The sequence below is a fragment of the Pseudoliparis swirei genome, chromosome 6, assembly GCF_029220125.1.
Source record: "Pseudoliparis swirei isolate HS2019 ecotype Mariana Trench chromosome 6, NWPU_hadal_v1, whole genome shotgun sequence".
Lineage (NCBI taxonomy): Eukaryota > Metazoa > Chordata > Actinopteri > Perciformes > Liparidae > Pseudoliparis > Pseudoliparis swirei.
The window spans coordinates 15015744-15031230 of record NC_079393.1 but is presented as its reverse complement, the minus strand read 5'-3'; the positions used below and the strand labels follow the sequence as shown (position 1 = coordinate 15031230).

The 15487-nt window shown below is 42.7% G+C and overlaps 1 protein-coding gene across 1 annotated transcript in view; it reads right to left on the bottom strand.

The window, feature by feature from the left end:
- pclob (piccolo presynaptic cytomatrix protein b) overlaps positions 1-15487 on the bottom strand; it is a 46922-nt gene that overhangs the window by 14601 nt on the left and 16834 nt on the right. The window contains exons 9-15 of the mRNA XM_056416223.1: positions 8524-15214; positions 6487-8018; positions 6025-6290; positions 4805-5633; positions 3351-4401; positions 1672-1740; positions 1316-1342 (exon numbers count right to left, since the gene is read on the bottom strand). Coding sequence (XP_056272198.1) covers positions 1316-1342; positions 1672-1740; positions 3351-4401; positions 4805-5633; positions 6025-6290; positions 6487-8018; positions 8524-15214 — 10465 coding nt within the window. The remainder of the gene's footprint in view (positions 1-1315; positions 1343-1671; positions 1741-3350; positions 4402-4804; positions 5634-6024; positions 6291-6486; positions 8019-8523; positions 15215-15487) is intronic.

Genomic DNA, 15487 nt, shown 5'->3' with positions numbered 1-15487 from the left:
CACACATCCCTTCATGTTTGTACAATTTCAGAAAGATCTTTCCCGAATGGTCGAGGAAAGCAAATAGTTATCGGATCTGGTCCACCCTATCCATGCCGACTGTGTAAAAAATAGATGAATACATTTCCAAGAGCATTTTAAGTTTTGCATGATACCATTCAGTGCTCCCCGTCTCAGGGGGGCTCTTCTTTGTCCACATTTTCAGAGCTGCTGTATATGAAACATTGTTGTTGAAAGCAGCCCTTATAAATGAAGTACTACTCCATCATCATTTCAGACAAAACACTGTACATTGGAGTTGTGTATGTTATTCCAATAATAAAAGAATACAAATAATGAATGATAGTGATAGTCAATATTCAATACTTTGTTTCTTAATAAAATCGTTTTCAGAGTGAAGGGGGAGAACTATCTCCACAATGTCTTAGACCTTCCTGTAGTCTAGTGTCAAAAAAATATGTCTGCTATGAAACCCTCAAAGCTCATCAAACAGACATATAACACCATTAAAGCATGAAATGTAATATCAGATAACAATGAATGACTTGTGTTACATTTGGCATATTTTTTGCAAGGCTCAAAAAATATTTAAAGCCATGGTTACAAGGCAAGTTGAAGGAAAATGTTCTACATTAGAAATGTGAGTCATCACTTTGGTGTTCAAAGCAATAGGTTGCCACTAAGGGTAGATTGTGCTTAGGTCTGCCAAATGTCTCTTTGTATTATCAGTGATCTAATTCCACCAACGAGATGCGCCAATAATGATGAGAAGAAATGGTTTGATGACTTAATACACTGAAGGTAAATGTTGCCTGTTAGCGAAATGTATTTGATTAGAGAGAAAAAAAGCACTTATTATCAGTTCTTATTAGTATTAGGGTTTAATTTGGCAACATCAATGTTCATAATTCTATTAACACATGGGATGAAATGCTTTTACATATATGCGCTGCATTAGCAATTGAAATATATTTTTGTGGTAACACTTATGCATGATCACACAATACATAGGCTACTTGATTTTTCTGTAAAAGTGCATGAGAACATGAATACTGGAATGAGTCTGATAGCTTATAGAAGCACTGTAATGGGCAGTCATTCCAAAATGATGTATAACTCAAGTCACTTTAGTAAATCACTTATAGTGGCATCTGCTTGAATAACATGCATTGTATACTATTGAGATGTGGGTAGTTCAGAATGAGTCTGTATTTGTTTCCAAAATTAACCAGATCAGTGAACCGGTCGGAACGATGATATGCGGCATGGAGGCATACACTCTATGTAACTACATGGAATTGTGATGCTGTCTCACCTTCTATATTCCAGTTTGGGCCTCCAGCTGGGGTACAAAGTTGTATGGTTTTTTTCAGAAATGCGTTCAACACTAACAAGTTCAGTAATCTAACAAACTACAGGAATTGCATTAACACTATATTTGTATTGTAAGTATACTTCAGCACATGCACTGAAATCAGTAGTAAATGTGAGAGGCATGCTTGAAATGACTTCAAGTCTGACATGAATAGCCTGTCAGACAGTTTAATTTAAATGTAATGTATGCAGTAGTGTTATAAAAATCAAAAAGTCAACCTATCAATCAATGTACGTTTGAGCCAAAGCAGTACCACAAAAATAATGTGTTTTAACTAGTACTGTAAAATACTCTACCGTGTCTGATACTTTCATGAAATATTCGGGCATCATCTCTGTTCAAAGCCAGCATGGATTCACTTAGTGCTGTAATCAAGGCAGATGGACACTTTTACCTGGGGTCAGGACAAATATCACCTTCTTATCAATAGTTTAAGCATAGTGATCTGCATAAAATGGTCCAGAAACATATCTAAAGTTGCTAAACATATTTGTTGTTGTTTTTGTTGTTGCTGTTATGCATAATGATACTTATTTGATGATTATTGTGGATTAGATTAAACCTTCTTAAACTTAGTCCTTATCATGAAATTGTTTTTTCAAAGTTCATTGGCCTTTCATATTGTACTTTTTTCACAATCTCGAAGTATAACTGTTTCTACTAAAATGCACAACATACAGTATCCAATTAAATCTTAAAAATAACTTTTCAAGTTGTATATTGACATTGACAGAAAGTATTGTGTCTAACCTAATAGAACACTACCAATCCCATGCTTAAACAGAAGAAGATAGTACATGTCAATATTTGCAATTAATGACTTGGGGTCATAGACATCTCACATTGCAACGAGACATCCACAGCAACAACCAACAAGCAGAAAACATTCACTTTATTGAAATGGAAATGGTAAACGCATATATTGCACAACATGCAGGGATGCAAAATCAGATACAGATAGAAAATTAAAGACGTATAGAAACAAAGACATACAGATACATACAAGACAAATAAGACACAATAATAAAGTGCTTAATGTTGTTTGTAACAGTAAACATAACTGCACGGTAGTCCTTGAGAAAAAGTAATTGCATTGCAGTATGGGTTGAAATGTACTCTTGAAAATTAAATTATTCTGTAGTTTGTAGGTGCAAGTCACTGACTTGCTAGGAATTAGATAAAAGTAATTACATGAAGTGACATCTAGACACAATGATTCAGCAGTATTTCTTAAAACCTACTGCTGCTAGTTGTTTTCCAAAATAGCTAAAAGGTTGGGTTAGACAAGTAAATACACTTTTTTTTTTCTGAAGCAAGGATCTACATATTTTGCTCTGCAGATTGGTGGGAGAGGGTTTGAAAAATAGACAGTGAGGATCCTTAGACACTCCTTGTCATATAATATTATGTCGACGTATAATCATACAATATATATACATGTATAAGTTACTGCAATTTTACTCTTTGTTTAAGAGGCATATATGATAAACTGATTAAATATTTTCATTTTCACTTTTAAAGATGAAAAAATAAGGCAGCCGTAATGAGGATAATGTGTATAAATAACGTCACACCTATAGATTCTGGACATACCAGTTTTAAGAGCAAGGATAATCATTTAACTATAAAGACGTAAAGCCATTGTGAAAAAAAAAAAACAACGCATGCTAAAGAAATCACATGCCAAACGTGGATAGAACTGATTAGTGACATACATAAACTCAGACCAAGTTTATTATGTATCAGTGAATAAGATATTAAAAATAAAGGAAACAGCAGGCAAACATCTAATGGGACATTTACCGTGAGTGAGGGAATTATAGTAATGAACAACCAACAACAACAACAACAACAAATATCTGGAGCACTGATGATTGCGAAAGAACCAGTTAATGCACAAACTCAGTAAGACCCATCATGCATGACAAGCAGGTCCAAACAGTTGTGTTGCTGCAACAGTCTCAGCTCCATTTACCTTCGCTGTCAGACATGGCACCTTGCAAGTCATCCATGATGAATGCGATGTCTCGATCATAGCCTCGTGTCCGAGATTCCTCCCTCATATGTTGTTGTACCTCTGGCAGGGAATGGCTAGACCCAAATTGGTCCCTGGAATCAGCAGATATTGGAGGGAGGGGTCCAGCTGAAGCTCTAGCCATACCCATAGGCTGCCCCACCGGGCTCAGAGGGCTCTCCTCCTCAGAGTTCTGAGCCACAAAAGGGATACGTCCCCTACTTTGGCTGATAGGCAGACTGGTGGGCTTTGCTCTTGCCACCCCAGGAGCAAATGCTGCATCTAGGATATCTCCTTCTGTTTTAAGTCTAAGTGAGGAGCTGGACAGGTCTCTTTTGATAGATAGATCCAAGCCATAGACAGAAGAGGGGCGGGAGGAAGGGCGTGATGAGGGGCGGGAACGGGTACCACTTGGGTAGGTGCCATCATCGTGTACTGTGGCCCTGATAGTGGATCCAAGTCCGTCAGACTGCCCAAAGTTAAGAGAACCAGCTAAGTTGGCCCCCAAGGAAGAGCCCAAATATTTTTGCTGCTCAGACAAGTTTTTTCTTAGCCCAAATGTAATCTCATCTTGAAGCAACCTAGCTGTAGCAGCCAAATTGGTCACAGAGGAGGCCCCAGATCCCATGTAGCTGCCAAATTCAGGCTCCAGGCCCCTACTCTCCTGAATTGGGGAACACTTTGTGATGGCCTTGGGATCTATTACAGCCTTTTTGTTCTTCATCTGTTTCTGGTAAAGCACAGCTGCTGGAAGTTGCTTTGCAGCCTGTTTTTCAAGGGTGAGTCTGCCAATACTATATTTCTCTCCTTTTGGGAAGTGACGGAAACTGCCATCACTGGGGAGATAATGGGGTAGGCCTAGCCCTGTTAGGTGTTCTAGGCCCTCAGTTCCTCGTCTGAATTCTTGCTTGATCTGCTGCTTCAGTAGCTTCAGCTCATAAGGCTCCTCCATTGTCTCATCTTCTCCTTTGCCATAACCCTGAAGTCGAGATGAGCCTAAAAAATCGGCCACCTAAAAGGGAAAATAATATGACAGACATTGTATGTTTTCTCAAACTCGCACAATAAAAAATGCATTTTATATCTGTTCCATGTACCTCGAGAATGTGTGATCATTGACATATATAGAGGTGTGGCCAGACTGAACCAATGTGTCTGTTCATATACCTCGATCTGTTTGGCCAAAACACTGTGGTATCAGTGTTCAAGATATGTGTTGCTGCCATCCGTTTTGCTGCATTTCGAGCATGGTATACAATTGGATCATAGGAATAAAAAAGGAGTATAGCAATGCTCTCAAATAAATAAATAGAACGGGTATGGATAGTAACCGCACCCTTAAAAGCAAAATATAAACATATCATGAGGAGATAAGAAAGGTAGAAATGCGGATGATGTAACATTACAGTATTTACCTCTGCTGTGCGCCTGACTTCTGCTGCCCTGAGTAGTCTGTCGGCCTTGGACAACTCCTTATCAGGAATGTTGAATCCAGAACCCAAGCCAGTGTTGCTCAGCCCTGTTGAGGCCTTGGTGAGCTCACCTATGTCCTCTATCAGCAGGTAGTTCCTGGAATTGTGGTGGTCAATATCAGCATAGAAGGAATCAGCAGAAATGCTAGACATGGGACTAGAAGCCATGCTCCTCTCCCCTAGCCCCATCCTCAAGTCCAAGCTGCTATACTTGCCCCCAAGGTGAGCAACTCCATAACCACTATCTGTGGAGGTTGGCACAATAAGCAGAGGCTGGTTGTGTATCACTTCATAGTTTGTGGTGTTCTTAGGCTCTAAATCAGAGAGGGTGGTTTGTCGCTGCTTTTCCTGCTGCAAGAGCAGAGCATGTTGGTAGCTGCTAGACTGACCCTGGGCATGGGGGAGGGATAGGGTTGTGTAAGGAGACACCTGTTGGTGGTAAAGGGGCTGCTGCTGATATAGGTTCTGTTGGGTGTAGGGGCTGGTGGTTTGGCTCTGAGGAACATATTGGCCATAGTGAGAGTAGGGACTATTTAGGGTGTTGTACTGGGAATCAGCTTCTGTCTGGGGGGGGATGAATTGGTCAAATTCCGACTGGGGAGCTGTCCGTGGTCTCTCCTGGCCACCCCCCTTGGCCTCTCTGATGTTGCTAACCTCACTGTCGGACATGTAGTCTCTTTCTTCTGCCACCCCCTGGAGATAGGCCCTCTCTCTCTTCTCTCTTTCCTTCAGCAACGCCTCCTTACGCCGGTTGATACCCATCTCAAGGTACCTACAGTAATAATAAAAAAGGATACACATTGGTTTACAATTCAAGCTCTCATAACTCTATCAACATTACAAACAAAGAGGCAAAAATATTCCGGGTTCTCACACAATGGTACCTTTTGTATGAGTGTGACATGTGTGAGTGATGAGAAGTCTCACTGTGTGATGTCAAGGCAGCCTTTTAGCCCATAAGCTATCAAGGTAAGAGGGGAATCATGTAGATTAATTAGGAATAATGATTGCATGAAAGGGAGAAATTATATTTCTTGTAATTAATAAATGCCATATCTATTTGTTACTACCATTATTTGTTAATGAAGTAATGACACATGGTCTGAAACGAAGTGTAAGCCTAAATTCGGAATTGTGTTGATGTCAAATATGTGGCATTTTACCGTAGCTTGGCGTCAATCTCCTTCTCTTCTTCATCTAGCTCAGCTTGTTTCTTGCGAAGTTTAGAAGATTCTCTTTCCACCAGATCAAGCTCCTTGTCAATGTCCTGTAGGATCTTTGCCCGCGCCATTGTTGTACTGCGGGCAAGACGGCGGCGTGCAGTGTTGCTGCTGTAGCCTGAACGTCCAGTCAGAGAGTCATCCTCAGGAGGGGGATCTGGAAGTGTCCGTTTTACCTTCTTACCTGAACCGGATGAAGAGCCTCGGCTCTAGAACATAAAATAAATGATAAATCTGTCAATCGTTGAATAATGATTAAAAAGACAATCATATTACAAGTCACCGTATAATTCTCTATCATTGTTATATTTAAAGCATTTTTATCATTCTGAAGCAATCATACACAGTTATTATTATCAATCATGATGAGTTATTTTTTTCCATTTATATTTCGCTATGACTTACAGAATAGTTGTCTGCGTAGTATCCACCCATCCTGTCATCTGTGGTAGGACTAAGGGATTTAGGATCAGACAGAGACTTCTGAACAGCCTTTAATATACGAGGGCCAGAGGAAAATCTGGTCGGGTCAGCAGTTAACATTCTCTGCCCTCCAAGGGACTTTTCAGGGGACATCGGGGATACTGAGGTGTAGAAGACTTTTGACTTGAGTGGGACATCTGCTGTTAGGTGTGTGCTGTACCCCACCTCAATAGATGTGAGCCTTCTATCTGAGTCTGTCTGACAGCTCAGACTGCCGCCTCTCTGAAAGTTCTCTGGAGCTGAAATATGCTTGATGATTTCCACCTTTGTGTCCATCTGAACACTGGGTTGTTTGATACATCCAGAGTGGTCAGTCTGGACAGATATTTCTGTTACTGTTTGGATAGCAATGCTTGAGACCTTGGAGCCATGTTTCCCATCGCTGCTGTGTTTTCGAGAGCGTCGTCGAGCTTTCGTGGGAGCATCCCATTCATCTTGGTCCTCATCATCAGTCTGAGCTGAGCTTTCAAAATTTCTCTTATTCTTCTTTCTCCTTCCTACATGTTGCTTCTCTGCTGAGTCTTCATCATCTGTCTGCACTCCACTATCAATTATTCTTTTCCCTGTGTCCCGATCAGCTTGAAAGCTCCTTACAAGATTAACCTGGTCCTGACTTTCCTCTAACTGTGTCACAATACATGGAGCTGTAGACTCATCTTTGACAGGCCAGTACTGGCCACTGTCCCCTACCCCTGCATATTTAGCATCTAGGAGGTTTCCTGTGGTACCAGTGCTACAATAATGCTCATCAAGCTGCCGTTGGAGTTGTAGTTGTAGTTGTTGGATTTGCTGCAACTGCTCTTTCTGCTGGGCATATGTCTCCTGCTGGGCCACAATGTGGGCATGGTGCTCTTCTTCTTGCTGCATGATAAGCTGTTGTTTTAGAGCCTGAAGCTCCTCCAATTCCCTTTGGACCATAAGCTGCTCCTGTTCACGATAACGCTGGATTTCTTGCCTCTCCCACTCCAGCTCCTCAGCGAGACAAAGCTGCTTCAGCTTCTCTAGCTCTAGAAACTCCCTCTCCATCTGATACTGAGCCATCTTGGTGTTGTCTAAACCAGGGAATATTGGTGAAGAGGCTAAGGCATCCAGAGAGGCAGCAATTGCTTCCAGGGTGGTGTCTGAGTACATGTCTGGATAGCCTGTAAAGATGTCAGCCAGAGCTGTGGGTAGAAGCTCCTTAGGTAGCCCTGTGTCAAAAGTAATTATCTGTCCGGGGTCTGTACTGGGAATGAAGCCATACGGATGAGGCAATGACTGGTTCTGGACTGTTGATTTAGGTGTTACGGTAGTACTAAAGACGGAGCCCGGTTGAGTTGTAATTGCATATGTTGATGGAACTGGGGCAGCAACAGAGGAGTATACGATTCCAGCTGCAGAGACCTGGGAGTATGGAGCTGTAATCATCCCAGGGTGGATTCCAGTAGCTTTGCTAGTGTAGTCGAGAGATATACCTGCCATAATAAGTCCAAAGATATATATTTTACTTTATTTAATACATACATTATTTCCTAAACAAATATACTGTGCTGTATCAGTTGAAGGTCATGCAATTTGGATTTTAAAATACTCTCATTTCACATGCATATCTGTAGTTATTTTGGCTAGCAAGATGCAAAACCAAAATATTGAGGTAGCACACGGAGGCACACACATGCATCTGTATGAAGACAAAAGAAAAAAAATCAGGTTTTAATATTTATTGGAAACATGCATCTACCAAAAAAGCAAATGAAACAGTAATGTTAAGCATGACTTAAGACAGTTAAAGGGAACAAAACAACACATGCCTTGTGGTTGGGTAGCAAATCATTTAATTATCACTGTAATTATATATAAATTAAAGAGTAAAGGCATTTGGTAGCTAAAAGTTTCAAGTCTATTAAAACAATTAAATGCATGCCCATAAAGCAAGCAACAAAAAAAACTGCAAATAAACAGAAATACCCCCATACTCACCAGAAGAAAGTTTGACAGCAGTGAGGTCTATAGCGCCATCTGAAGATCCACTTAGATAGTCATAATCATTCTTGGGATCATAGGAAAACAGTCCTGCCTCTGTCAGGTTGGTCTCGGACATTGAGGCTTTTATACCATTCATGGCTTTGATACCATACAGTCCAGCATTATCATATTGGTAGTGGTCATCTCTATAGCCAAAACGGTTGTCAGGTTGGTTTGTAACAGGGGGCTGTGTTCTGCAGCTTCCTGTAAATGGTAGCTTGTAAATGACATCACAGCATACGATCCTCCTACCAGCTGTAAGGTCGATTGGAGTCCCATCATCCTCTACAACAGTGGTCACCACTCCTGGGCATGTGTCAGACCAAGCTACCATAGCTCTCACTGGTCTGTAGTTTGACAGATCCATAGCCCCTGTGGCCTCTAGAGAAAGGACAGCACCTTCATTGCTGATAGCTTCTGGGAAAATCCTTGACTGTTTGCCATCTGAGGAGACCAGAGCGCCAAATGAAAGATTAATGGGTATGTCTTGAGCTGTGGATGGTACAGCACTGACTAAAGGCTGGAAATTCACTGGTCTGTATACAATCTGAGCCAGCGGTTCGAACGGTTTGTATGTGGTGAGCGGCAGCGGCAATGACATAACAGGGCCTTGCAAATCGAGAGGTTTCTCAGCTGGAGTAGTGTTATATGAGGCAATGGTGGCTGTGCATTTGACTATTGTGATGCTGTCTGTCACCACAGAAAGCGTGGTTGCATGGGTGATCTCTGCACTAAGATTTACTATCTCAGGCTGAACTGCTGTGATTTGCCGCCCATTAGAGTCACTTGAAAAAGACTGTCGACATGACTCAGGTGGTGTTAGGTCCATGCCTTGCTCAGTCATCTTTATGTCAACCTTCATGGTCCGTAAATCGATGACATCACCTGGATAGATTATCTTTCCATTTTGTTTTCGCAGAGGTTGGACTTTAGCTACGTCTGGTTGTATGGTGATTGCTACACTGTGTTGAAGGACTTGTGGAAGTATTTCATGAACAACAGATACTGTGGTCCTCTGGACCTCAGTGGTGACCACCTGAGTGACAAGGCTTGGCAGGCTTTCAGGAGGCTGGCCTGAGGTGGAAATTGAAGAAGAATACATGTGACTCATACTGGAGACCACCTTTTCTGGTCGTCGTATCTCTTGGCTCTCAATAGACTCCTGCTGAATTTGAGTGAAAGTGACTGGAGCCACAGATACACCCTGCGGAATGGTCTGTGCAGTGGGCATTGAGGTTCTCCTGCTATATGCCTGAGTGGTTATTATCTCTCGGGGATAATCGTATTGCAATGAATACGTTGATACATGTGGTATTTCCTCTGTTGAGTGAATTGATCCTCTCCTGTAGGGGATTTGAACAGCATAACCATCAAAAGGAATATCTTGTTCAGCTGGCATGTTTACTACATGTGCCAGTGATGATGATTGCTGCATGGTTATGGATTCTCTCCTGGTGGCACCAACGGCCTCAGTTGTAACCGCCTGGGTGGGTATTTCATACTTTGCGGCATAGGGAAATATTTCACTCATGGTGTATGGTAGCTGCACTATGGACGATATAGATGACCTCCTCCTACTTGTAGTATCTCCAGTTAAAATAATTCCAACTGGCATACAAGCAGCTGCCTGGGGATGCAACACTGATGATGGTATGGAAGCTCTTACATAAACATCCGTTGGAATAGTCCCTGTGGTTGTCTCACGTTCAGGCTCCAATGCTGTGACCTCCAGTGGTGGCGTTGATGGTAACATGACTGAGGATGTAATTGCTCCATATACCTGTGGAATAGGTACTGACTGTACTGCCATTGGTTGGACTTGCATCACAAGAGGCGAGGGTGTTGCATTTCCAATTGAAGGAGTTATCATTTTAGCAACCGTCGTAAGTGACATTAGCTGAGGAACTTCTGGTGTTTGGGTAATTTCAACAACCACAGATAGAGGATGAGGAACTGGAGATACTCTGGCTAATCTTGGTATTGTAACCAAAGTCTCGGTTGTAATAATGTCTTTAGGTAAATCACTTGTAGGGAAGGGCAACACTTCAGCAACAAGTGGGTGCTGCGAGGGTAGTTGCCCTGACACTAAAGGCAACATTTCTAAAGGCCAAACAGTTTGTGGTACTGAGGGGAGTTCATCAATGGTCGGAGGCTTGGTGAAATCTCGAGGCAATTCTTGCTCTGTAGGGTGAGTTACTGCTTCAACTAATGTAAGTTGCGGTTGAGGAGGAATTTGCTGACTCACTCCTGGTATTGGTGATTGAACCATAACTGTCTCTGTGACCTCTGGCGGAACTGTTACAACCTCCATGACGATGTTTGAATGTTGAGCAACAAGTGGTATATACTGGGATCTTACTGTGGCTTGGACTGGTAGTGGTTGTATAAGAACCTTGTGCTCTGGGGCCATTTTGATGACATGATACATTGCTTGAGGTGGTGGCAGTGGCTGAGTAATTAACTGCTGCTGTTGCACATATGGTTTCTTAATTGGAAGAGGTACACTATGTGCCTGAATAGATATGTCCTGACATGATGACCCTGCCATGACATCGGCAACAGATGGTGGTGGTAGTACTGCAGAAGGCACATCGTCTATTCTGGCTTGCACTTCATTGGTCCAAAATTCATTGGAAGTTGCTTGCTCTACTGCCACAGTTTGAGCTATGGCAATTGGAGGTGGATACCTTACAGTGGGGACAGAGGCTCTCCTAACTGTATCCTGTGCTGAGAATGCTTGAATGCATATGTTTTGCTCTGAAGGTGTGGTCCGTACCCCTGCCACATTTGTAGATGGGATGGAGCCTCGTCTTACAGGTGCCTGAACTGTTATAACCTCTGTTGGTGAGCCAGGCTCAGAAGGAAGGGTTATCACCACATACGTTTGCAGACATTTGGAGTGTCTCGGAGACAAAGGTGACTTAGGAGATGTTGCACTCAACTTCCATTCCACTGGCCGTGTCAGGCTAAGTGACAGAACATTTGGAGGTTCTTTGATCCTTGGTAGTGTTGCAGCTTTGGGAGCAACATGAGGGGGAGGTGGCTTGACACTCTCACCTGGCCTATGGCTGAAAACTAGTCCAGCTGGAATTGATATAGGCTTAGGTGGTATGGGTGGAGGAGGCTTTGCGGTTTGAATAGGGCCAGCCGATGTATACGACGCATGTGCTACTGTTGCTGTGGCTATTGTCACTGTAGTGGTAACCAGCGGCTTTGGATACACAGTTGGCTTGGGTAAAGTGTTACGAAATGATGGAGATGTATCTGCTGCAGGTATTTCGACTGTGTCAACAACTTCTGCACCTTCCATAGGTTTCGGCCGAAGGGGTGGAGCTGAAGATACTGGCAATGCTGACACCTTAGTAGATATGGAATCTGTATCTGTGCTTGGTATATATGAAGCTATTTGACTTCTTTGTGGCAGAGTAGTGGCAGTTACTGACCCTGTGTTAGCTATATTCTGTGGCGTTTGTCCAAGCAGGTTATGAGATAAGTTGTCCACACTTGGTACTATAATGACTACATGTCCTTGTCTTGTTGGGGTCACTACCTGAGGTACACCAACACTATCTGGTGGAATGTCTTCCATTCTTGGCTGTATATCCACAAATACAGACTGCATTGGCTGGCCAACAACTGTGGTTCCCCTAGCTATTGTGGTGGTCAAAGTCGAAGTGACATGCTGAACAGTCCTTACAAGTGGAAGCTCTGCGCTAGTCTCAGGAAATGACACTGATGTAGATCGAGGAGGAGGAGGGGGTGGGACCTTCTTTTTGGTTATAATAGTTGATGTTGGAGCTGGTGCAGGCACCAGGGCTGTTTGAACTGAAGCTGGGATTACAACAGGGCTCAATGATGGGATAGCTGCCACTTTGACTTGGGTTTGAGCTGGGTTAAATACAAGTGCTGAGACCGGTAGTGGGGTTTGTGAAGAGATTGGAGATGTAGATGAAACCAGGTCAGGTATCCTCTGGTCTATGACTGGCAGAGTGACAGAATCAAAAACAACATGGTCTGAAGCTTGCGTGGACACTGTAACAGGTACAGCTGTAAATGAGATTGTGGGTTGAGCTGAGACAACAACAGTTGCTGGGCCTTGTGCTGAGACCTGTACACTAGCTGGAGCCATGATAGGCACCTGAGATGGAGATGAAACCAGGTCTGGCATCTGAACCACGACAGGTACAGGAGAATACATCTCCAATAGGGTTAGAGTTGGAGCTTCCGCTGTATAAGTCTTATCTTGAACTACTGCAGTTGTTTGAGCTTTGGATGGATCAGACATCACAACTGGTGTTGTTACTATAACTGTGGTAAGAGTGGGATGAGAAACTTCTTGCCCACTAGATGGCACTGCTGCAATTGTGGCAGAAGAAAGTGGTGCAATCTCTGGAGGTGAATGGGTTTCAAAGAAAGGTGGAGGTGTTGGTGTAGACAGTGGAGTTGAATCTGATGAAAGAGGTGTTTGAGCCTGGAATGAGGAGGAAGATGTAGCATTAGAAGCCAAACTGGAATCCGGAGTTGCTGGTGAAGTTGGAGGTGACATTGGTGATACAGGGGAGGGTGTAGTGGTTAGTTCTGGTGCTGAAATTGGAATTGGAATAGGTTTTGGCTCTGGAATTTCACAGACCACACAGAAAAGTTCAATATCAGTGGTTTCAGACAAAGGTGGGCTTATGGATGGATCCTCTTTTGTGTCGGAGTCATCACTAGGGGTAATATCAGAGGAAAAACCAACACCATACTCATCTGCAAGACTGTCATCCTCTTCCTCCCCAGATGAACACAGAGTAATTTTGAGGTCCGGTATGGGGAACAATGCCTTTCTGAGTGCAGGGTCTTGAGGAACCATAGGCCTAACAAAACCAATAGATCCACTTCCAGATCCACGAGTACCTGGAAAAACATTTACCTCAGAACGCTTAGGGGGTTCAGTGGGGCGTGGTGGAGCTGGTCTTTTCTTTTTCTTCACTGGCACTTCACTAGAAGTTTCAGTGCCTGGAAGAAGCATGTCCATGTGTTTAGTGAGGGATGTCTCTTCTGTGAGTATGGTCACCACACAGGTCTCAGCAATCAAAAGAGGCCCAGTGACAGAGGTCCCTGATGAGGAAGATTCCATGGCAGTCTGGGCTTGTTGAAACTCTTCCTCTATCATCATCAGTTCTCTCTTTTTCTGCATCATCTCCTCATAAACCTCCTCTGGAGACCTACGTTTTTTGAGAAACTCAAAGCTTGTATCCTGTTTTACTTCCTCCTCTTGAGATTCACTCATCTTTATTTGAGGCTCCTCAACTAAGGTTTCATAAAGATAGTCCTCTATTGCCATTCCTCCATATAGTGGCTCAATATCAGGAGGACTCACCACAGGAATAGCTTTTGTTTTCTGAATAATTTCCACATATGCTTCTTCAGCACTCTTCAATGATTTTGTCACAGTATCTTTCTCGTCAAACAGATCAGAAGTGTTGTATGGTATCACTGTTGGTGAAGGCTTACGCCCTCTCTGTAAAGCTCGCCAAGCTTCTGGTTCTGATTCTATACTGGCAGAGTACTCAGAGCCAGATGTTCTACTGGTTTCATCCATGACAGTCATCTGCTTCAGATTATCTGTGGAGGAAGCTTCTTCAGTTGGAGACTGTGACACAATATGGGTTCTAAGTTCCTCTTTGTCTTTTCTAGACTTCTCTCCCCCCCTCATGTTCTCTTCTTCAGATGAGTCTTCAATGGTTGGGAGAGGCTGGGTTGTCTGCCTGTGTCTTCCTTTGCGATGCTGCTTGTCCCCACTGACTTTCTTCTTTCTGGGGCTGCTGTCACTGTCCTCCTCCAGAGATGAAGCTGATGTGGGTGAAGACCCTGGGGTGAAACTAGACACCTGAACACTGGACGATCCCTTTGATAGGGATTCTGTGATGCTCTCTACTTCTTCATCCGTGCTTTGTCTGTGTCTCATGACTGGAATAGCTTTCTTGATTTTTTTGAAGGGCATTATTTCAGGAACATCTTGAGTAGTTTCAGCGTCCGGTTTTGGGAGGGCGTTTTTCACGGTTGGGCTTTCTTCATTCTCTCTACTATTTTTTCTAGATGGTGATTTGGCTGTCACTGAAGCATTAGCAAGCTCAACCTTTTTGATAGCTTCCTCATCAACTAAATACTTTTCTCTTTCATCTTCTGAAAGATTCATTTCTTCTTCATCTCCCATACCCATTATTTGCTTGCGTATGAATTCTTCATCTTCCATAGAGGAGTCAGCACTTTCAGTTTTAATGTCTTCACTGCTAGATGAAACATTGCTGACCTCCAGTCTTCTCCTCTGGACTTTAGGTGACGGTGTGAGCTCACTTTCACTGCTATCAACCATTGCTTGGAAACTTAGACGCCTTCTCTCAACTCTAACTTCCTCCTTTACTCGAGTGGATGGATCTGTATTTACTGGTATATCATGCTTACTTTCATCACTAACCACCTGCCAATCTTTAAATTCTTGTGATATGGGTAAAATCTGAGGTTGATCTTCATCATGCTCTTCTGCTTTGGATTCAGGCTTTGTAGCTGTTGCAGGAACACCTTTCTTTTCAAATGTACCCTGGCAAGAAGGTAGGTTGACTTTTATTTCTTTCGCTGGTTCTTTATTCCTTTCATCTTGCTCCTATAAATGTGAAAAAAGAAGAAGAAAAATAACAGCAAATTAATTCCATCTTTGAAAATATGTGTGAGGCACATTCGTAATTTGTGATATTTTGACTGAATTGAATTGAATTGATAGAACCTTTTCAGATTTCACCTTGTTTCTACTTGAAATTGAGCCTGAACATGATTGGGCCCTTTCGATTTTTCTAAGATTCCCCAGGATCAAATTGAGTCAGGTTCATGCTAACTTTCAGGAATGTTATATCATCTTTATTTAAGGTTTGCACCAAAA